This window comes from Branchiostoma floridae, chromosome 8 (assembly GCF_000003815.2).
Source record: "Branchiostoma floridae strain S238N-H82 chromosome 8, Bfl_VNyyK, whole genome shotgun sequence".
NCBI lineage: Eukaryota > Metazoa > Chordata > Leptocardii > Amphioxiformes > Branchiostomatidae > Branchiostoma > Branchiostoma floridae.
The window spans coordinates 2,912,858-2,937,458 of NC_049986.1; the positions used below are offsets into that span (position 1 = coordinate 2,912,858).

The following is a 24,601-nucleotide window of genomic DNA, read 5'->3' on the forward strand; positions in this document are numbered from 1 at the left end:
TATGTTTGACTAAAAGAAAAGTTGCCTTCGTTATAAAATCTAAGTGGTAAGGAAGGTTGAACAAATGAGCACACAGAGTGAGTATGGTATACCGAACAAGAGATTCTTCATTTCTATATTCTTTTACATCTTCTTTGACTTTGGATTATTCTATGGGTTTTTTTTTTGCAATCCACGGCATATTGCTGATCTTGAAGCTGCATTGTACGATTTACAGTTTAGTTGAATTTTTATATCATTTTTGGAAACGGCTGAAATTTGATGCGCACACGGATGTCATATACATGTAATCAAATCAACATGGCCTAACCCATCATAGATTCGCCACATGCAGCCCTTTCTAAGGTTTGTGATTTTTCATAGAAACAGTATACCACGAACTTGGGCTGAAATACTCGGAGATGTATTCAATGTGACACCGTCCACGGTGTCACTCTCGTCAGTGTTTCGTGATGCTTTGAAAATAATTAACAGCTTTATTGAGAAGTAAGAACAATTACATACATTGTGATATTTACATGTACAGCTTCATGACTACATGTCCAACTGAAAAAAATTGACAGTGTTTTCTCATTGCTTTTACTATATAAAACATACATTCTGTAACATACACATACTAAAGCTTCATCACTTGTATGTGATTTCATGTCTCCAACGCGGAGTGTTGTTGTTTCAAGTATATTCTGTATATGTTTGATGGAGAACTCACTGCGTACTTACTATGGTCAGTGTTTTGGGATATTTTGCTTGGGACCCCCCCCCCCGTCCGTGTAATTCATAAAGGCCTTTGTTATAATTGAATTCATATTAGTATGCGGCATCTCTTATGTGTATCCATGCGCGTAATCATCCCCGTACCTCTATGGAATTTAATATTCTCACTCAACGTTTCACGGTAGACGGGTTGTATCGACCGCTTTTTAGTCACATTTCCTCTCCATCCACCACACTTTGTATCTGCTACTGCACTGCGGCGAGAACACTCATTATTAAAGGCCATTGCAAGTAAATTTTATGGATGACATCCTATGCAGAGTGCAAAAATAATGAGATAGCGCAAAAAAGATGGCTAAATAAAACACGATGGCTATTTTTTTTAAATAGACGTCATAAACGTCGCAACAAGATTTGAAGTGACAAAACGTGGCATCACAACTAACAAGGCATTCATTCCTGTATTAAAGAGGTGAACTCGTGTAGTAAATCCATAGCAAGTAAATTTTATGGATGACATATGCAGAGTGCAAAAATAATGAGATAGCGCAAAAAAGATGGCTAAATAAAACACGATGGCTAATTTTTTTTAAATAGACGTCATGAACGTCGCAACAAGACTTGAAGTGACAAAACGTGGCATCACAACTAACAAGGCATACATTCCTGTATTAAAGAAGTGAACTCGTGTAGTAAATCCATAGCAAGTAAATTTTATGGATGACATCCTACCTATGTGCAAAAATACTGTAAATGCATTTAAGTTCGCGGGGATTTAATTTCGCGGTAGCGGGATAAATGACTTTTCGCGGTGGATTTAATTTCGCGGTAACACCATCTACTGCAGTCGAATACCTTAATAGAAAAATGTTCGCGGTGGATTTAATTTCGCGGTAAAGTGGTCGCCGCGAAAACCGCGAACATTAATCCACCGAGAACATTTCTGCATTTACAGTAATGAGATAGTGCAATAAAACAAGATGGGTAAAAACAACCAAGATGGCTTAATTTTCAAAATAGACAGCACAAACGTCGCAACAAAATGTGAAGTGGTATCACATGTAATAAGGCATTCATTTCTGTATTAAAGACGTGAACTCGTGTAGTAAAAGTGATGTGCGTGGTACCATGGTGTAATTTGCCAAGATAGCAACTACAGTAACAGCTTCCATATTGGTGGTAATTTTACAACTATCCAACAAGTTTTACTTCTGCATGGCTGCCTCCGTAGTGTCACTTCTACAAGTATGATCATTAGGCTGCAACACATCGTGTTTGCCTATTTTGGTCTATCTGACCATCCCCGGAGAGAAAAAAATTATTGTTTTTTTTCTGAAATCAGGCGAAAATTAATGAGTGCGCCGATGTCATCCATAAATTTTACTTGCTGTGGCCTACGAAACAGGTGGTCCGGCGGGAGGAGGTTCAATTTTCCAGCCGGTGAGGAACAGGCAGGGCGCCGGGCAGATGTTAGAGCCGGCAACAATCACCTCCCTCAGGCCAAAAACACTCACCGTCATCGGCAAGCCCACGTCACTGTCGATGTAGTCTGTCACATGCATGGGAGATTTTCCTTTTGCATGGCATCAGAAACACGTTAGCCGTGGTCCACTGTGCTTGTCGAAAAGAGCTAGGGGTTTCCCCGGTACAATGGACCTGTAAATATTGTACATAGCGTCTGTCACGACCAGTAGGTAGTTTGTTGCTGGTGGAAGATAAGCAGATACCAATCATACAAATAAGTATCTAATTTGCATAATTGATGTGAAATTGTCCTAATCCGTCTATGTACATGTAGTGAATGATAAGATTGTCAACTGTGTGGCCTGTGTAAGTTAGTTAAAGGTGTACATAACCAAGCATAAATTATGCAGATGTGAAAGTCATCTGCATAATCAGAATATTCCATGGAGGTATGAGGTCTCCGAACTCCTCTTGTTGACTTAGAACTAACAAGACAGACGGGATGTGACTCAATGAATATTTCTATTTATCAGTATTGCAGAAAGAAAACTACATCAACTTATTTGATAATAGCCACGGAAACAATTAGATATCAGCAATGACTGGTTAATTAAACTTGTGGCAGTCAGAGACATGGAAGGGCGTGTAGGATGTTAAATCTAGCAATATATTTGCATACATATAGTTATGGTTTTACAGCAGAATAAAATCATTTTCAATTTCAAGGGGAAAATGAGACCTTTAAGTAAAGTTTGTATAAACAATGAATCTAGCTGTCTGCTCGGTAGAAAAGGAAATGGACTTGATTTACCTAGTATATAGCTATGACTATGATAACAAGTACAATGGAGGCAGGTCTAATTTCGATATTCAACTTAATACACAGCACAAAAAAACATTTTTCTACGCAAGGACGATCCCGCGTTAGGCCATGTTGATTTTATTACATGGATAACACCCACTGAAAATCCCAGAACAGATGCGAGCGTGCGAATAAAAAAGTTTGGCAAAAAAGTTGCCTTCGTTATGAAATCTACGTGGTCTGGAAGGCTGAACAAATTGACACACATTGAGTATTAAATACCGAACAATCGTTTCTTCATTTTTATCTTCACGCTATTCTTCTTTGACCATGGAATTGACGTTGCAAACGACGTCTGGTATTTGTTTTCCGATACAGATATATTTTGTCTACGGCATATATTTGCTCATTTTACAGCTGCTTGGTACAATTTAAAGCATTGTTGAAAACTTTGGAAACGGCCGAAAATTGATGCGCGCGAGAGAATGTCATCCATATGACCTAATCAACATGGCCTCCTTCAACTCCGACGACGGACTCTAAATGTCCCAACAGAACTCCTAAAAGGAGAATGCACCAACACAAGCAGAACAAGACTCCCACTGTTAAGCCATTTAAAAGAGGAAAAGCCAACTATTCTAAAGCTCTTCTACATTCTGGTATCAGTAGCAATCTCGCTGTTTCCTCTGAGGATCACTTTCCTATCTTCTCTTCCAAAGCATCATCATGTTGTCCCAAACGTCAGATCTGGTAAAACCATGAACTCGGTCTTGTGTAAGTGTTAAAGGAGAGAGAGTCCTGCTATCTACTTAAGCATCTAACGCTGTTAACGGTCAGCGTTTCGAAGTGTTTCACCAAATGGGCGCACAGAGCTTACAAGTAACTGTCTGTTGGGTACACAGTAATGTTATCATGGTCGTTTCACGGGAGGTTGGAGTTTGAACTGTCCTTATCTCTACACTTGACTTTGACTTTATTCAAATTGCGACATAAACAATACAATGTGGACACATAGGCAGTAGGCTGATATCGTGACCACATACACATAGATAAAAGACTGCTTTGCTATTAGAAAGAATGCCGAAACTCATGATTAGCCCAACTCGATTGTAACACTATGTCAACGACGTGTTGCCCTTATTGTTATGATCATTAGGATGTTAAGTCTTATTCTATACCTCTATTTTGTACTTTGTGTAATAGTCGTTAACACACATTGTACCATATACAATCGTCGTGCAATAAAGTTCTATCTATCTATCATACATACATATACAATACAAATTTGAACAGATATGAGCATGATATGAAATAGTAGATACATTAAAAAACCAATTGCAGCTGGAACGTATACATAATAAGCTAGGAATTTAAGACTAGACAGTGGCACAGCTGGAAGTGAATCGTTAAGTAGTTGTCACATATACTCTTACATTGCATCGGAAAGTTTACTATTGATGACAAGGTTATGGTCAGGTGAAACCTGGAACAGTAAAGAAACGGTGAGACGTTGTTGTATGTGGCATTCAACAGTGGAGGTTAGTTTGCTGCGTTGGTCAGAATGCAGAGGGCATCTCTACACTTGTTCCACGACATTCCATGCACTCGCCAGAAACTGTAAAGTGACCAAAATCTAACTACGGCAAACTCAAGTTAGTAACCAGTCGTCCATTATTTACAGAAGTTTATGTGCAAGTTCAGTCCCGGAGGCTAATTGCAAGTAAATGGTATAAACATAGGAAATATACAAGTGACAATGAACAGTGATTAACACTATTGTGAAAAGAGGCCACTCGAATACTAGAATTGGCTATTTATACACAGGTTGGGTTTCACTTCTTTTTGAAAGCAGAGAAAGACGAAGAGCCCCACTTTTTCTACAATTTGTTGGTTCAGGCTGCGATTGCAGGAGGAGAGTGGCTTTCTGTTCGTCTGTGAATGTGGGGAAGTTGGGATATGTCTTTGTGGTTTCTCTACACAAAGTTTTTCTTTCAGTTTTCTTTCAGTTTGGTTGAATAAACAGTTGGAAATAAAATGTGTTTCGTCTTCCACTGCTTTGGATGTACAGTATTTACAAATTCTTTCCACACTGGAATCAGCGTTCTTCATCTAAAGATGGAAATATTTCAGATCCAACACTTGCAGTGTCTTACGATTAAAAACAAACAAACATTGCATTACTTTGATAGCCCTTAAAACCCTGGTCTTGCTGAGCGCGTCTATACACGGGATGGACATATTTATATTTCAGCCATACATAGTATGGTGAAATATATTGTATTCGTAATGTTTCTTTCTTTCTTTCTTTCTTTCTTTCTCCTGTCAAATCTTCAAAGTGATTCATCTCCGCCGTTCCTGGACCGAATGACCTGAAATTTGGCACAGGGGTACAATGGGCCAATACCTTGATGCTTTTTTCTCAGTTTTTTTCATATCTGCCTCTAAAATGATTTTATTGAGATTTTTTGGTCAATTTTAGACCAAAACTGTATATTTTGGCCCCTGTACCCTGGTATTACAACCAAATGAGCTGAAATTTGACAGAGATGTGCCTTGATAATGCCCCCATATAAATTCGATAACACTTTTGGTGTACAGTACAACAAAATGCTTATTTTTGCGATTTTTTGACCAATTTTTGACCAAAAAAGGACACTTTTGGCTCCTGTACCTTGTTATTGCAACCGAATGAGCTGAAATTTGACACAGATGTGCCTTGATAATCCCTTCATATAAATTCAATAACACTTTTGGTGTACAGTGCGACAAAATGCTTATTTTTGCGATTTTTGGCCAATTTTTGACCAAAAAAGGACACTTTTGGCTCCTGTACCCTGGTATTACAATTAAATGAGCTGAAATTTAGTATAGATAGGCATTAGATACTTGGTAACAAGGTTCAAGTAAAATTTTTGACATAAACAACTTTAAAATGATTAATTTTGGCACTTTTCTGAGGGGAAATTTGTTTTCTTTTGGCCTCCTGACGTGACCTTCCGTGACCCCGCACAGAGCCACACCTGTGCGCGTCAGCCGGAGAGTTAATTGAATCAAAGACCTAGCCAATCAGCGAAGAGGAGGCCAAAGGCTAATTAATATTCATAAGCGGGGCCTCATGATCCCGTATATAGCAGTGTTCCCGCCAGGGGGAGCGAAGCCCGCCTAAGTCTCTCGCATTTTAGACTATTCAGAAGGCTTTATATTGTATCAGTTCTTAGGGGCTTATATATTATCAGTTCTATGATAATCGCAGCAGTCACTTAACTTCTCTTCAGGAGTTTAGCGTAACACTATTTCAGGTCAAACCGTCAAAGGCAACTAAAAACAAACTTTAACGTTACTGAGTTCAACAGTACTTATAACTTGTTATCCGAAGTTGAAACGCTAGCGATGGTATTTTCGCTGCGCTGTTAGCTCCGTGCGACTGTTGTTGACGGTCTTATAACGGTATATTTTGCACCCCTATACTCTGGTATGAGTAACATTTGGTATAGATAGGCATAAGATAGTTGGTAAAATGATCCAAGTAAAATTGTTGGCATAAAGTACTGTAAAAGGCTTAATTACAGCACTTTTTTTTAGGGGAAATTGGTTTTCTTTCGTTCTCCATGCCATGACCTTTCGGACGTTCACCCCACAGAGCCGACATCTGCACCTGCGTCTAGCCGGCAGGAAGAGTTAATTCAATTAATGGTTCAGCCAATCAGCGAAGAGGAAAGCGAAGGCTAATTGATATTCATAAGCGGGACCACACAATACGTTAACTTGAAGACTCAGGCCGTACAGACTTCTCGCCAGGATTTTTTCAAAGCGTCGGACAGGGGTCCGGGGGCCGCCGAATGTCCCTGGCGGGGTCCAGGGGCAGGGCCACTGTGGGGGGGGACCCAGGTGGGCGAAGCCCCCCCGGAAGCTCTTGCATTTTAGACTATTGAGAAGGCTTCTTTATCAGTTTTTTTAGGGCCATGTCTACGATAATCGTAGCAGTCACTTACTTCTCTTCAGCAGTTTGACTTTAAAATATTTCGGGTCAAAGCTTCAAAGACAACTAAAACCTCATAAACAACAAACTTTACTTAGCTCAACAGTATACAAAAATATTGTACGGGTTGCCATCCTTAGTTGAAGCGCTTATTTATAGCGCTAGTATCTTCGCTGCGCCGTTAGCCGCCGTGCGACTTTTGTTGACGGTCTGATATCCCTACATCGCCGCCTCGCTGATATTCCCACTGACATGTTTCAAGAAAAATACCCAGCAAAAAAACGCTGTTCTGCGTCAAATTCTATTCTATAAAACATGTGGGACTCAGTGTTACAGTCTAAATATTTTGTAGAAGCACCGCTGTAGGAAAGAAGGTCCAAGCAATGTAAAACATCACGTAGCATGAAGTTCGCTGTCAACTGGCACACAGCACATGACTGTTTGAAACTCTAAGTCTAATCAACAGCCGTGTTTGATTGATAGCCGGCGGTCCTTTGATGAAGTCGGCGAAAGGTGCGTTAGTTAGAAAATCTGCGTTTAGTTTTGATACGTAATTATAAGTTAGACAGTGGCGAGAATGATTATTTTCTCATCAATATTTCTCTTCAGAATTATTTGAACTTAATTGTACATCCAGGCTTACCTGTGCAGTGTTTATATGATTAATGATCAGTGTACTGAAATCATGTGTAACGTATGGCTCCTAGTCAATAGATCAGCATTTTCTCTATAGTGACCACCTGTCTATAGTGGCCACATTTCCTAGTGCTGTTGTTGTTTGACATAAACTTTGAACATTTAAATTGTAAGTTACTTTAAACTGCCAGAGTTTCAGCCCAATAAAACACTCTCAGCGCCAGGGTATGAACAGACTGACCAGACAGACGAAAATAAATCCTCGAACAAGGTTCAATCGTATCTTCCGGGTCTGGCAGGAAATTGTTAAACTAAAATAAGAATAGGCTCGATGGCTGATTGCATACAAAGTAAAACAGTTAAACAGTTTTACAGCTTGAAGAAAACAAACGCTCCTACAGTACCTGCACCTGCTTGATAATTATTAAATCGTATGCCCTACTTGAATAAAAAAAGTTCACTGCAATAATAAATGTACCCACATCACAAGGAGCTTATACTTTTTTAAACTTACACCTAGTTATCGTACTGAAAATTGTTAATGACATTACATGAAGTCATTCAACAATTTTCAGTCATGATGAAAATTTTCTGAATGGAAGGTGTGATTATTGTCATTTTCTGAAAAATAGAAGCAAGCTCTGTTTTTACCTGCAATCAATTCACAATACCAGTCCACTTTGGGGGATAATGTACTGTTAAGAGGATGTTCCATTTTTGCGCAGGGGTGATTTGGAACAGTCCAATGTTGCGTGGGAAGGGGTATGGCTGAAATATGCTGTATTTGCTCTTAAGCAAATGTCGGCCTTTCTAGTTAACCCTTGTCATGCTGAGCTGTATTGTTATGAGTTTGGGGTATTTCGCATGTAAAAGTTACATACCACAGCAAAGCCCATCCAACGGGGAAGTAAATTTGCAGCAGCAGCACAGAACAGGTCAAGTTTTACTTATCTGATGAAGCCATCAGCTCTGGGAGGTTAAATTAGCCATAGCCAGGAGGACAAGGGTTAAGAAGATTGCAGACGCGCTAACTGATTGCACAGGCTTCCGCAAACCTTCAACACTTGATTTGCAATAGTCATGAACGAGTCTATGGAGACATAGACAAGATCTAGGATGTATTCAAGGACTACACTCTGGGACCATTAGTTAACGATCTGTCGGTCTAATGTATGCGTTAGAAATCTCGGAGCAATTTCCCGTCCTAGAAAGTCTTGTTCTTAGACTGTCAGCTAGGCATGAGCTATTAAGACAAGGATGCATTCAGGGTCTGGATAATCATGTAAAGTGACCATCAACACGCACGCTGGACAGTTTGTGTCGGTCCGAAGAGTGATGACCAGGTGGCAGAAACAATACAGAGGTTAGTCTCGGTTCTGGACGAAACACCAACGCCTAGATACACTCTTGGAGTAACGTCATCCAAAAGTTGATTCTCCAATTAAGGTAATGAATGCTATCATATTTAGTGATTTTTTTTTTAAAATATACTTTAGCCAGTACTTTTGTGCATTCACTCATTGATCTTGTTGAGCAAATTATGACTGAGACCATCATATTCGTGTCAATTGTTCTTCAACCGACTATTGTGATATGCAAACATAATATGAATGTCGAATGTAGTAGTTCTACGTATGATATGCCAAAAAGCAGCTACTAAAGCAACTGGATTTTAGAAACGGTCGGACGTTTCAGATAGCATCCACTATCCTTCGTCAGTGATACTGGTCAATGTATTATTTGCTGAAACGCACTACAATCAATTTTACAGTGGATGCGCGTGAAAAACATTATTCCAAGAAACAGCTACATGACATATTGCATTGCATCGACATGATACGTCCATTGACCTGATGAAAAGGTAGGGTACTTACTCTTAAGCGTCTTCGTATCGACGTCTGATTGATTGATACGGTAGTCATAAGGAGCGACTCTCTTATCACATAAAACCACTCACCTTCATTCTTTTGAATTGCATTTTCAATACATTTATTTTCATCCATAAGAATGCCACGATACTTCTGATATATCTTATCTAACATTTAAGTTATTTCATTGATGGAAGTTGGATTGTTTCTTATGACAGAGATTGATGACCGTCTATATCTTGAATCTTAGTCAAAATGATATTTTCATCTACAGATTCAAACATGTGCTATGTTGAAAACTCGTAAGTATATGTTCATCTATCTATGTTGCAGATTATGATAAATGCATTAACGTCTAAGAAAACGAGATCGATGCCTTATAATAATTGTACATTTGTAATATGCACATCTGTTTATGCCAGATAGTGCTACTACATACAAAAGTGTTTTCCCTTTTTTATGAAACAAAGAGCTCTCCAATGAAAATAGATACGAACGTTGAAAGCAGCAGTTTTAGAATATTGAAACATGGTCTATCCACTAGTTGACAACCCTGTCATAACGTTTGTGACATAGAAAGATAATCCCCGTCAATCTCGTGTATGGATACGATTTTTGTTCATTACTTATGTTTCTTTATGTATCTAAACTGTTATCTGTACTGTGCTAATTTAGATATGGATTATATTCAGTATCTTTATTTGTGGATTGTTTTTCTTTGTTGTCATGACCTAGAGTCGTAGGTAAAAATTAAAACAAAACAAAAACTCGATTTATTTCATTACAAACACGATTGAACTACATGTATCCTCAAAACTTCCTTATGTAAATCATCCCACATACCCATCTATATAGAGCATTGTGGCATAACGTAAGTTCCATGTTGGTAATTATTAATGTTGTCTCAGCTAATTAGGGTCACCACCAGTCCAAATAGATCCACTGAAAAAAGTGAATCAGTAAGGTAAGGTACTCAAATGACTACAACGGGTGCAAATCACGTTAGGATTTTTAATCAGCCAAATAACTCAATTACACAGATGCATCGAAGGGAACCAATGAACATGCAGCAAATAAAGAAGGTGAGTACTGAGAGAACATTTTAGACTAACTGAATACAATAATTGCGTTGTGTTCGTGAATGTACCATACACCAGTGATAGGACCCTGAAATTTGTTATGACAAAGAAAACTGACAAAGCTGTACCTAAGATGGTTGTCATCATCGTAAAATCCACTTGAGGCAAAGCAATTCACATATCCTGAATTTATTGGCAAAGTAATTAAGTAGCCCATTCTCGCCCCCCCCCCGAGCTGTAATGTGTGACTGCCTGCTGAACAATCTTTTTATTTATTTTTGTTTTCATCATCATCCTACTTTACTTACTCTTATATGGTATCGTGTAGTAAGTACATAAGAATGAATAGATTAACTTTATACTTAACGTAATGTTTATCCTGGCCATTGCAATTCAATGATGTCTATCTACATAAATCAGCACAGAGACTGGCATTACATAACGATGAGCCCCACGATCCCAGCCACTCACTTTACGACATACTCCCAGAACTGGTAGTAATTGAACTACCTTTATTGCCTGCATGTAGGTCGGGGAGTAGGAGCATGTATGGGAAGGGTGTACGTAACATAAGCTGGGAGAAAAGACTATTGATTCTTTTGGGCCACAGCATGTAAATTTCATGGATGACATCCGCGCGCTCATTAATTTTCGTCTGATTTCAGAAAACAAAACAAGATTTTTTCCTTCTTTTTCAGGGATGGTCAGATTGACGAAAATGAGTAGATACGTTGTGTAACCTAATAATTGTATATAGAGTTGCAATTGACACTATAGAGGTAGCCTTGACTGTAGTTGCAGATGGGAAAATTTGCTGGATCGTTGTAAGAGTGGCACCAATATGGAAGCCATGAGTGTAGTTGTCAACATGGTTAGTGATACCAGTCTACCACACTAGTGTAACTTCTAGTACACTTTTTGAATACTGGAATGAATGCCTTGTTGGCTGCAATGCCATATTTTGTCACTTCAAGTTGTGATACAACATTTATGGTGTCTCTTTTGAAAATTAACTGTCTTGTTTTTTTGTTGTAAAAACCCATCTTGTTTTTTCGCCCTATCTCATTATTTTTGGAGTCTGCAGGGGATGCCATACATAAATGTTACTTGCCGTGGCCTTATGTTAACAAATGATGATAACGAACACAAGACCAACATCATTCACGCGTTTTAAACATCAAACAATTTCATATGGACAAACTGGTCGACGTCTGTCCTCTTGTTGTCATTTTGTATGGCCAGCGTGTTCTGATGTGTTCTGATTTGAGTGCATGTTTATTATAAATGGTTGACTTACATACACAGGACTGTATAGACATCGATTGATTCTAACACTCTACTTTTTCAATCACTCCAATCACTTTTACACCTATATCCATTTGGGAGCGTGACTAGTATTGCCCCCAAGACATCTACGAACCACCAAGCCTTCCTCTGAAGCTCCTGGGCGCTACAGCAACAGTAATATTCAGATACGTGTACTAAACAGTACGTACTTACCTTTTCTTGTAGCAGACTGAAACTCTACAAACGTTTGACAACCATCTATGAAGTGTTATCAACGACCATAGAGCACCATAGAGCTCACACAGGAGACGATTTGTTCAACTCAGCGCCATTTCCTCCACACAAATATGGGTGAGTTTATGATACATATGAACAATATATTTCTACATTTGATATTGATAGAAAAGTCTCTTTGCAGAAATGTTTGTGTTTGTTTGTTTGTTTGTTTGAAGATGTATTTCTGTATTTAATATAGATATCTTAAATAAGAATAAGTGTGTGGAAACCATAGCTGTGCGGTTAGATAGAGCATTCACATTGAGTAATTAAACCTTGTGAACTCTATCTATTGCTCAATGATGAACAAATTTAAACGCCATTGACAACACACAACAAAGAACATAATATGGCTAAAGGTAGCAAAGTAAAAACGTAAAAGAATCTATGTATCTTACTGATTGCTTAAGGCAGTGTAACGGATGGCAAGTTTAGCAGACATTCAACGATGAACACATCTCTGTACATGGCAAACATGTAATGAAGCTACAAGTCTATATGGAGTACATTTATGTCAATGGTGCTTAGGCATGCACTCTAATTTTCAATTAAAACATGGCGTGTACTACCGTAGAATGTGCCGAACAATACGCATCGTCTATTGCATAGACTTTTATACTACTCCCCATAAGCTCGTCTCCTGTGTGATAAAATGTACTTTTACCTCGAGCATGTTTGTTCAATCACGACAGGGTAAAACGAAGCGTGAGGTTATGTATGGCTGGTCCTTTTAACCAAAAGGTGTTTCATAAAAGTCCATACTTCCGGCCAGTTGGGACTTCATCGATGTGTTGGTTCCGTTATTACATGGTGTGTAATACTGGGGGTAATGAGGGTCGCTTCAGCGGGATTGTACGACCTGTTGGGGGCATCCTATCCGTCATCTTCAGGAGACCGTGTCTGTGGTAGGAACCTTCTCGTTAGTTCATCACCCCCACACTCCATTCTGGTCGGCGCTAAAAACATTACGAGACATTCGAGACAAGTGCTGTTGTAAAAAAAGTCTTTTACCAGCATTTCATGGCTTAGCGTTGTGGAAGTGGTGGTGTCTCTGATGTCGCGGAATCTGGGATACGATTCTTCACCAGAGCAGTACTGGTTACGCTCTTCTTCTTCTCCCGTAGGTCAGAGAGACGATTCCAGCTCCAGAGATGGTGACTCCATGGACACGGAAAGTTTTGAGATCAGATTCGATGTGGAGAATGACTGTATAGGGTCCTGTCAAGGACCTGCTGCGATGGCGAAATCTGAAGGCAACGGCAATGGCAGGAACCGCAGCAAAAAACATCTTCCAGAACCACAACTTAAGACGTTGGAAGTTCCTACAAAAGCAGATGTCAAAAAGAAGGGAAGAAGGTGGTCGAGTCGTTCGGTTGGAGAAGACTTCAGGAGGAAACTGTTTGCTGGAGGCAATTTCTTGGATTCGTGAGTAAATTGTTTCTTTGAAATTAACTTTATCCTCTCTTTCCTTGCTCTTCTGAGGTCTCCTGGTCTCATTTTGTTTAAATTGCATACTTTGAATTGAAATCTGCAAGCGAAAGATTAGATACAAAAAGAGAAAAAAGATAAAAATATACATGAACGTAACATAGTTTCTTCTATATCCCTTAAGGTTTTATAGATCGACACAATATTTGTGCAGAACAATTGTTAGACAGGAAAACCGGAATGTTTTGGTAAAACACTAATAACTTCATGAATCCAAATTGATTGGTAGGGATTTTAGAGTAAGAATGTAGAAGTTTCTACAGATATGTTTAGTGATAAATGTGTTTGCTGCACAGTCATAACAATAGAGCGATCATATTTAACTCCTAATATACCTTCATCGTCTATCAAAATTACTTAATGTTTCTTTATGCCCTATGACATTTCATATCAATACTTGCTAATCACTGGTGTGCATTTGAACAGCCTCTTTTTATTCACACGCTGGTTGTACGTAATAATAATACTATGAAAGCGTCTTATTCACATTGATTCAAAAACTATTCAATGCCCGACTTGTGACTAATGAATACGTCTAGGACACCCTATCTATATGTAGATCGACAGAAATTATTCAACCCGTATATAGAGCATGAAGAAACTTAATTCCATTCTGATATGAACAGTGTGTGTTTGCGTTTGTGTATGTGTGTATGTGTGTGTTTGCGTTTGTGTGTGTGTGTGTGTGTGTGTGTGTGTGTGTGTGTGTGTGTGTGTGCAAGCGCATGTTAATGTCCACTATGATTGAGCGATACTCACCTTAGCGAGTTCGACCCTACGCTAACAGTTGGATGTATGTCAAACATAAGGTCTTGCCTTGCTTCGGTAATCACAGTTTATTGATTTACTGTACCTGTACCAGTATCAATCTCCATTGCTCCAGATAATAGGTGAAAACATACAATACGTGATGTCGAAAACGTTCACAATCAAAGAGTCTACAGTTTGAAATCCTACTTATTGATAATATGTAACAAAGAAACTCATAGTTTTACGTTTCTGACCATTGGAGATATCTAACTGCTCAATCCCATTCTATGGTAGAATATTAATTGCTTTCTTTACCCGTGTGTATGGGGGAAAGCAATTAATCCCTACAGCGTGTTGAGAAAATTACTCCATATTCTAATGATTCGACCGGCATCTACTTGATTTGTTATGTATGTGTAACCAAACATTTCAGGCCACAATTGTTGTAAACGCTACATACAATCGTAAGTGATTTAGAAGTTCGGGCCATATAAATTGAAATCTTCTCAAGTCCAGCGATTCCCTTCCCCTGTGGTGCAATCATATCTAATACCTTTTGGGATCTGATTTCCGTTTATTGATCAACAAAGTACAGTACAGGGCAGAGAGGCGATGTACACTAGCGACATGCTAGTGTACATAGTAACGAAACGGTTTATTTCTTTACTTATACCTGCTCATTTTGCATCAAGCCATCAGGCCGTGTGTTATTTTTTGATAACACCTATTGCCTAGCAAAGAGCTCCCCCTTCTGGTTCGATCGCTAGATGTCGTCGTTGTTTAACCTTGCGGCGTCATGTGGCGCAATCGGTAAGGTGTTTCACAAACACCATAGAGGTAACGGGTTTGAAACCGCTGATGTTTCCCGATGTTGTGTCCTTGAGAAAGGCACTTAACACGACTTTCCTCACTTCACTCAGGTGAAAATGAGTACCTAGCTCCGGTTAGGACCGTCCCGGATAGTACGTCAAATGGAGGTAGCAATTCAGCCCCTGGCTGCAAAGAGAGAGTAGTCGACCAGTACAATAACAATAACAATTGTGGAACATATCCTGTACACGTACGTGTGAATCATTCAAACTGTATTACAAGAGTAAACTATTATCAATTGCAATTGTTCTAGACACAAAACGCCAGATTCAAGCAAATGCTAATGAAATGGGGGCTCTTCCTGCCTGTTCTTTTGTAGGCCACACGGACTTAATTCTATGGATGACATCTGGGCGCCTTCTATCTTAATCTTCGCCTGTTCTAAAAAAAATGTGGCCACATGTGACTCAACAGCATCCCAGGTCAATCAGAATTTAATGCTTGCCTGCCAGAGGATATGCTCTCCAGGGTAAGGGGGCATATGGTCAGGACATGATGCCATGTAGCGCCCTTGTATTGATGATTGTAAGAATGGCAATATAAGCATGATTGAAATGGCAACGATTGTCTCTTCCACAAGTTATGAACATAAGACAAACCAAGCCTGGGAAAAAATGGACTGGGTGTATAGTCCTGTGGTTATAATTAGACAGCATTGTTTTCCTGGATTTTTTTCGCCCTCGCGCATTAGTTTTGGGTGATCTCTTAGCAGATCCTACTGTAGCATAAGATACGGATGCAGAAGCTGACAGAGGCTAGGAGTGAAGCCGGCTTAGGAGTGTGTTTCGCTTCAAGGCAAATGGACACCTTTTGGCTTTCTACACTCCTTGGCCAGTTTGGTACTATCTTATGTCATTGTAGGGTCTGCTTGGAGATTAGTTTTGGGGTCTCCAGAGGATGTCATCTATAGGATTAAGATAGTGTGGCCTTACCTTGAACAGTGAGAGTGCTAAGGCTAGATCGAATTCAGTATCCTACAGTCATGTGACTCTCTGATCGGGGACAATAAAGCATTTCCCTCGGTGTTGAATTTGTCCCAAGGTACTTCATCATGTAGTTCTGTCCATAACGATATTCTACCGGGCGGTTTGATTGGTAAGGCCACACTGACTTTATTCTATGGATGGCATCCTCTTGAGACCACAAAACTAGTGCAGGCGAAAAAAGAAAAATCCAGCAAAAAAATGCCGCTAAACACGGCGGTCGGTTGCTAGGGTATTCTTTCCCGTTTCTATGCGTGTTCGACAGAGTATCGGGTTACAGGAGGTCTACTATTGGCTAACCATAGTATGTTTGAAGATAAATAAAGTGTTATGACAGTGAAAATGATTTTGAAATAAGATCAAATTAACAATTTTACATACTTTGAATCTTGTCATTTGAATTTAAATAGCTGTTTTATTTAGATTTTGCTTCCAAAGACGATTATTTTCTGTTTTCAGGAAGGCCTTTAATTTGACCAAAATCTTGATAAGATGGGCCACATGTGTCATCGAAAGTTCTCAATTTTTAAATTTTTCGTCATCTTTGAGTAAAATAAAACTTTCTGTTTTTGGGATTTTTTAATTTTTCATTCTAAGCAAAGTTACAGTCGAAAATATGCGTTAAAATGGCATTATTCGCACTTAATTACCGATAATTCAAAATCGGAGGCATTTTAAAAAAATCCCAAAAACAGAAATCTCGGGAAAACCGTTGCGGTCATTTTGAGCCGTCAATGACTCAAGTTGGACTCTTCTTGCTTGAGATCTTAAACGATGTTTGCACGCATGTCATGCCGCACGGATAGCGGGAGGGTGTAATTGATACCGGTGTAAACAACACTTATAATACTCAAGGTCACCAACAAAAACGCCAGTAGCTTTGTTACATATTACAGAACCCCCAAAAAGTGACATAGTAGATGTACTTTCCAGAAAATTGTTTATATTGGTGAAAAACTATATTTTTCGCCTGATCATGATTCAAGGTAGTTGGGGAAAAAAGCGCCACAAAGCACTGTTTTACCTGCAATGACCGCAGATGACCTAAATCGAACACGGGTTCGGTTCGAATTACGTCAGATGGAACATCATGGAAGAAGGTTCGAATTCGGCTAGACATGAGAGGTTTTGAGCCCGAATTTGACCACCGTGAAACCACAGGACTTAACAACTAGCCCATTCTTTCCTAGGCTTGGGTAGGCTTAGGTTCACCTCCAGTAAGACTGTAAGATAGAATCGTTGCTATTTCAATAATGTTTTATCACCATTGAACTGTGTGGCCCTATGTTCTGACCATGTGCCCCCTTACCCCGGAGAGCAGGTCCTGAGTAGCCTGGGTACCAAGCGATTTCTACCGGGGCTCCTTACACCAGCTACCCTAAAACTGTTTTTTAGGGTAGGGAGTGTAAGAAGTCCCGGTAGAAATCGGATGGTACCCAGGCTAGGTCCAAAGTGGCAAGCATAAAATCCAGATTGACCAGGGATGCTATCGGGTGACATGTGACTACATTTAATAGAATTTTTTCCTCAATCAGTGACTATTTTTAAAGATAACCACACGAACCACCAAATTTTCGATGGCTATCAGTCCATCTTGATCACTGAGTGACCTATCTCTCGCGAGAGTTGGCAGAACTAGATCAAGGCTCCATGGTCAAAAGTCTATTAACTGTGTACATACGTGACTAATGAATCTCTTCAGTGACTACATTTGTTTTGAGAACAGGCGAAAGTCAATGCGCGCGCGGATGTCATCCATAAAATTAAGGCGGTGTGGCCTAAGTCATCTCATCTGATGGCCCAGTGGTATTGCAGAAGAGGTTAATGACACGTTGACAGAGCAGGACCTGCTGGGGACACACTTCAATTTAGCTTTTCCCACAGGAACGACGTGATTCAATTCCAAACAGCAATCACGGGGCGTCACGGCGTAATCTTCCCGGGATGGTGGCCTATGACTTTAAGATGCAGTACGTATAACTTGTGATGAAAAACACCGCCTTCTATCAGTTTCAAGATTAGGAAAAGGCGTGAGGAACAAACAGAAGAAGAAGGCATTTCTTTACATGTTGGACGGAGTTCATATTTGTAGGCGAATTGGATATCTTAAGTTCTTTTCTCAACTCTTCCCTGTCTTGTATACTTTTATAAGCTTTTATGTATGGCCAGGGCGTGTACATATATAAAAGCTTGTCCTCATAAAACGGTATGAGCTGCATTGTACACTACATCGCAAGGAGGCGTTTTCATTCCGACATATTACATGGTACAGATTAGTATGGATGTGAAAGCAGTTATGTCGTCAGAACGTTTTCATCCTGACTCCCTCCCCTAACACATATTTGTGAAGTTTTAGAAAGTATTTTTCCTCCAAGGACGAAACAACGATTACATAGAATATAATTCTCCCTCTTTCTTTGTAATTAAGTGTCAATTTAGCAAGTGACAAATGAACGGACCATAATGCTAGTAATCATTTTACCTTTTAAGGCAACAAAAGTTCCTATTTATCATTCTCAATGTGCTTCGTCAACACATTGACGCCATTTGAACAAAACAATTGACCCTTGCCTTTTTTCAAACTTATTTGTGCAAGCAATGTCGTAAATAGTACAAAAATGAATAGGGCTAACAATACCTTGGTTTGATGGCTTGCAATCTGGTCAAGAATTTATATTCCCACTTGTGCCCCCAAAGCTTTCTATAAAAGGCTATTACACCGCTATATAAAGACAAAAATACGACCTCCAATACACCCCCATGATCATGGCCGTAAACCGTAATCCTGCGAAACTGCAAACTTTCAATCTTTTGCAAAACGAAATGCAGAACGTATTTTAGAACGTTTGCCGACCAGCCCATGCCTTGGTCCACGTTTCTAGGGTATATGTTCGGTGATGTCTAAGGGATTGATGAATACAGGGGCGCGAGTTTCCCCGAATGTAACCCTCCTTATGTGACTAGATGGATTATTCTCATCCGTCTTGTTCAAGCGAGGCGCACAAGTCTGGATTGCGATTCCATTGGTTTCGAGCCGACTGGGTTTCCGTTGGATACTCCGCTAGCGTGAAGGCACCCGTACTTGGTCTTCGCTCGTGCTTGTCGCTCTGGTACTCTACACTCTGATTGATCATTAGTAGCGGGGATCTTCGGTTTACAGTAGGCGCGAGGGGATTGAAAGAACCGTCTTCAAGGCTGAGTGCTGTGTGGTGTTTCCGTCTATAACGTTGGTAGGATAGGGAGTTGGGAAACATGCCTGTTCTGTACGGATTGGGAATGAATGTTCGGACGTTAGACCACAAGTACCCCGGACAGGAGGCGATGTCCGCGCGGGCTTGCCGACGGGAGAACCTGGAATATCTGCGGAAAAAGTTCGGCAATGACGACAACGTCAGGTACGCGCCGCTTTTTATGATTTTTGCAGGGCTACAAATCTTTCAGCACCAAGGCTGGCGCCTTGAACCTGATCCCTTTGTGTAAACAACCTTACTACGAACATCGATCAATTGTGAATGGATTTACTGGGGCCGTCGTTCATGTGTTTTTATCACAGCTATATTTCTTGTGTTTATAAGACAGCTCCAGGTTTAACTGTTAACTTTACGCAATATAATGCAATACAAAAAATTCATTTTATTGCGATTTTTCCTTTGTTCCTTTTTAATTGAAATGGACCATCTAAATTTAATTAGAATTCCTTCATATCCATCATGTATACGGTAAAGTCTAACCGATATATCAGTTAAACGATGGCTACACAATACAATGCAATACAAAAAATAACTTTCATTGCGATTTTTCCCTTGTTCCTTTTCATCGAAATGGACAATCTAAATTTATATAGAATTCCTTCACAACTATCATGTAAACGGTAAAATCTAGCCGATGTATCAGTTATACGAGGGTAGTATAAAAGACATGATATGCAATACAATGCAATACAAAAAATCCTTTTCATTGCAATTTTTCCCTTGTTCCTTTTCATTGGAATGGACAATCTAAATTTATATAGAATTCCTTCACAACTATCATGTATACGGTAAAGTCTAGCAGATATATCAATTATACGAGGGTATAAAAGACGCCATACTCAATACAATGCAATACAAAAAAATCCCTTTCATTGCAATTTTTCCCTTGTTCCTTTTTATTGAAATGGACAATATAATTTTTTATAGAATTCCTTCATATCTATCATGTATACGGTTAAGTCTAGCCGATATATCAGTTATACGATAGTGGTATAAAAGAAACTTGATACCCGTGGGAACTCACACGTTCGGTTTGCCTTTTTGTCCAAACGTTTTGAATTCCAGTTTTATATGCTGATAAAATCAGACAACATAATTCTCACATAGTTATATTTCAGCCATACATAGTATGGTGAAATATATTGTATTCGTAATGTTTCTTTCTTTCTTTCTTTCTTCTTTCTCCTGTCAAATCTTCAAAGTGATTCATCTCCGCCGTTCCTGGACCGAATGACCTGAAATTTGGCACAGGGGTAGAATGGGCCAATACCTTGATGCTTTTTTCTCAGTTTTTTCATATCTGCCTCTAAAATGATTTTATTGAGATTTTTTTGGTCAATTTTAGACCAAAACTGTATATTTTGGCCCCTGTACCCTGGTATTACAACCAAATGAGCTGAAATTTGACAGAGATGTGCCTTGATAATGCCCCCATATAAATTCGATAACACTTTTGGTGTACAGTACAACAAAATGCTTATTTTTGCGATTTTTTGACCAATTTTTGACCAAAAAAGGACACTTTTGGCCCCTGTACCCTGGTATTACAACCAAATGAGCTGAAATTTGACAGAGATGTGCCTTGATAATGCCCCCCATATAAATTCAATAAGCATTTTGGTGTACAGTACAACAAAATGCTTATTTTTGCGATTTTTAAAACCAATTTTTGACCAAAAAAGGACACTTTTGGCTCCTGTACCTTGGTATTGCAACCAAATGAGCTGAAATTTGACACAGATGTGCCTTGATAATACCTTCATATAAATTCAATAACACTTTTGGTGTACAGTGTAACAAAAGGCTTATTTTTTGCGATTTTTGGCCAATTTTTGACCAAAAAAGGACACTTTTGGCTCCTGTACCCTGGAATTACAATTAAATGACCTGAAATTTGGTATAGATAGGCATTAGATACTTGGTAACAAGATTCAAGTCAAATTTTTGACATAAACAACTTTAAAATGATTAATTTTGGCACTTTTCTGAGGGGAAATTTGTGTTCTTTTGGCCTCCTGACGTGACCTTCCGTGACCCCGTACAGAGCCACACCTGTGCGCGTCAGCCGGAGAGTTGATTGAATCAAAGACCTAGCCAATCAGCGAAGAGGAGGCCAAAGGCTAATTAATATTCATAAGCGGGGCCTCATGATCCCGTATATAGCAGTGTTCCCGCCAGGGGGAGCGAAGCCCGCCTAAGGCTCTCGCATTTTACACTATTCAGAAGGCTTTATATTGTATCAGTTCTTAGGGGCATATCTATGATAATCGCAGCAGTCACTTAACTTCTCTTCAGGAGTTTAGCGTAACACTATTTCAGGTCAAACCGTCAAAGGCAACTAAAAACAAACTTTAACGTTACTGAGTTCAACAGTACTTATAACTTGTTATCCGAAGTTGAAACGCTAGCGATGGTATTTTCGCTGCGCTGTTAGCTCCGTGCGACTGTTGTTGACGGTCTTATAACGGTATATTTTGCACCCCTGTACCCTGGTATGAGTAACATTTGGTATAGATAGGCATAAGATAGTTGGTAAAATGATCCAAGTAAAATTTTTGGCTTAAAGTACTGTAAAAGGCTTAATTGCAGCACTTTTTTTTAGGGGAAATTGGTTTTCTTTCGTTCTCCATGCCATGATCTTTCGGACGTTCACCCCACAGAGCCGACATCTGCACCTGCGTCTAGCCGGCAGGAAGAGTTAATTCAATTAATGGTTCAGCCAATCAGCGAAGAGGAAAGCGAAGGCTAATTAATATTCATAAGCGGGACCACACAATACGTTAACTTGAAGACTCAGGCCGTACAGACTTCTCGCCAGGATTTTTTCAAACCGTCGGACAGGGGTCCGGGGGCCGCCGAATGTCCCTGGCGGGGTCCAGGGGCAGGGCCACTGTGGGCCCCCGGGTGGGCGAAGCCCCCCCCCCCCCCCCCGGAAGCTCTTGCATTTTAGACTATTGAGAAGGCTTCTTTTATCAGTTTTTTTAGGGCCATATCTACGATAATCGTAGCAGTCACTTACTTCTCTTCAGCAGTTTGACTTTAAAATATTTCGGGTCAAAGCTTCAAAGACAACTAAAACCTCATAAACAACAAACTTTACTTAGCTCAACAGTATACAAAAATATTGTACGGGTTGCCATCCTTAGTTGAAGCGCTTATTTATAGCGCTAGTATCTTCGATGTGCCGTTAGCCGCCGTGCGACTTTTGTTGACGGTCTGATATCCCTACGTCGCCGCCTCGCTGATATTCCCACGAACATGTTTCAAGAAAAATACCCAGCAAAAAACGCTGTTCTGCGTCAAATTCTATTCTATAAAACATGTGGGACTCAGTGTTACAGTCTAAATATTTTGTAGAAGCACCGCTGTAGGAAAGAAGGTCCAAGCAATGTAAAACATCACGTAGCATGAAGTTCGCTGTCAACTGGCACACAGCATATGACTGTTTGAAACTCTAAGTCTAATCAACAGCCGTGTTTGATTGATAGCCGGCGGTCCTTTGATGAAGTCGGCGAAAGGTGCGTTAGTTAGAAAATCTGCGTTTAGTTTTGATACGTAAGACAGTGGAGAGAATGATTATTTTCTCATCAATATTTCTCTTCAGAATTATTTGAACTTAATTGTACATCTAAACAATTGGCTTACCTGTGCAATGTTTATATGATTAATGATCATGTGTAACGTATGGCTCCTAGTCAATAGATCAGCATTTTCTCTATAGTGACTACCTGTCTATAGTGGCCACATTTCCTAGTGCTGTTGTTGTTTGACATAAACTTTGAACATTTAAATTGTAAGTAACTTTAAACTGCCAGAGTTTCAGCCCAATAAAACACTCTCAGCGCCAGCCTCGAGGATATGAACAGACTGACCAGACAGACGAAAATAAATCCTCGAACAAGGTTCAATCGTATCTTCCGGGTCTGGCAGGAAGTTGTTAAACTAAAATAATAATAGGCTCGATGGCTGATTGCATACAAAGTTAAACAGTTTAACAGTTTTACAGCTTGAAGAAAACAAACGCTCTACAGTACCTGCACCTGCTTGATAATTATTAAATCGTATGCCCTACTTGAATAAAAAAAAAGTTCACTGCAATAATGAATGTACCCACATCACAAGGAGCTTATACTTTTTTTAAACTTACACCTAGTTATCGTACTGAAAATTGTTAATGACATTACATGAAGTCATTCAACAATTTTCAGTCATGATGAAAATTTTCTGAATGGAAGGTGTGATTATTGTCATTTTCTGAAAAATAGAAGCAAGCTCTGTTTTTACCTGGAATCAATTCACAATACCAGTCCACTTTGGGGGATAATGTACTGTTAAGAGGATGTTCCATTTTTGCGCAGGGGTGATTTGGAACAGTCCAATGTTGCGTGGGAAGGGGTATGGCTGAAATATGCTGTATTTGCTCTTATGCAAATGTCGGCCTTTCTAGTTGGTAAGAATGCTTTTGAACGATAGTCATATATTTTTATTCATTATCAAGGCTTTTCTATTGGAAGCTCGCGCTAAGTTATTTTATTTTTCTATCTATTTATTTGGCTGTTCAGCACACACAGCCAGGGCTGCCCAACTAGCCTGTGGCTATTACAAAGGGCTAGCCCTGCTGACAAACACAGAGACAATACAAATGGAATTGGACAAAGGCAGGATACTTATCAATAACAGTATTCTAAGTACATAATAAGATGAAAATAAGAAATAAAAACGAACTTATCATATATACACGGTGTAAGATAGCGTACACAGCATCTATAATGTAATATATAGCAACACTTATGAACAACAATATTTGCAGCTAGGGATCAGGGTCTGTGTCTAATGCTAGTTCACCTTTATCTGTGGGGTAACCTAGATTCGTTGTTTTAAAAAACTGGATATTTAGACATTTCAGGTCAACGACGCGGGTTTCAAATGTCAACACTTTCAAGATATTGCAATGTGAACCTACCTTCCATCGACTTCAATTTCGATCCCCAAATGCCATGTTTTTATATAGAAATGACATAGGTACCCTATGGATAAATGTGAACTAACGGTACACGTGTATGACTATGCGTAAGAGTCGCCTAGCTCGCACTTAATCGTAATATCTCGCGTTACAAAAGACTAAATCTGCACGAGATTTCTGTAGCGCTGCAG

At 39.4% G+C, this 24,601-nt stretch overlaps 1 protein-coding gene across 1 annotated transcript in view; it reads left to right on the forward strand.

Moving 5' to 3' along the window:
- The first annotated feature begins 13,133 nt into the window (after positions 1–13,133).
- The window catches only part of LOC118420432 (transmembrane channel-like protein 3), a 55,008-nt gene continuing 43,540 nt past the window's right edge, over positions 13,134–24,601 (forward strand). The window contains exon 1 of the mRNA XM_035827224.1: positions 13,134–13,530. Coding sequence (XP_035683117.1) covers positions 13,160–13,530 — 371 coding nt within the window. The 5' untranslated portion in view covers positions 13,134–13,159. The remainder of the gene's footprint in view (positions 13,531–24,601) is intronic.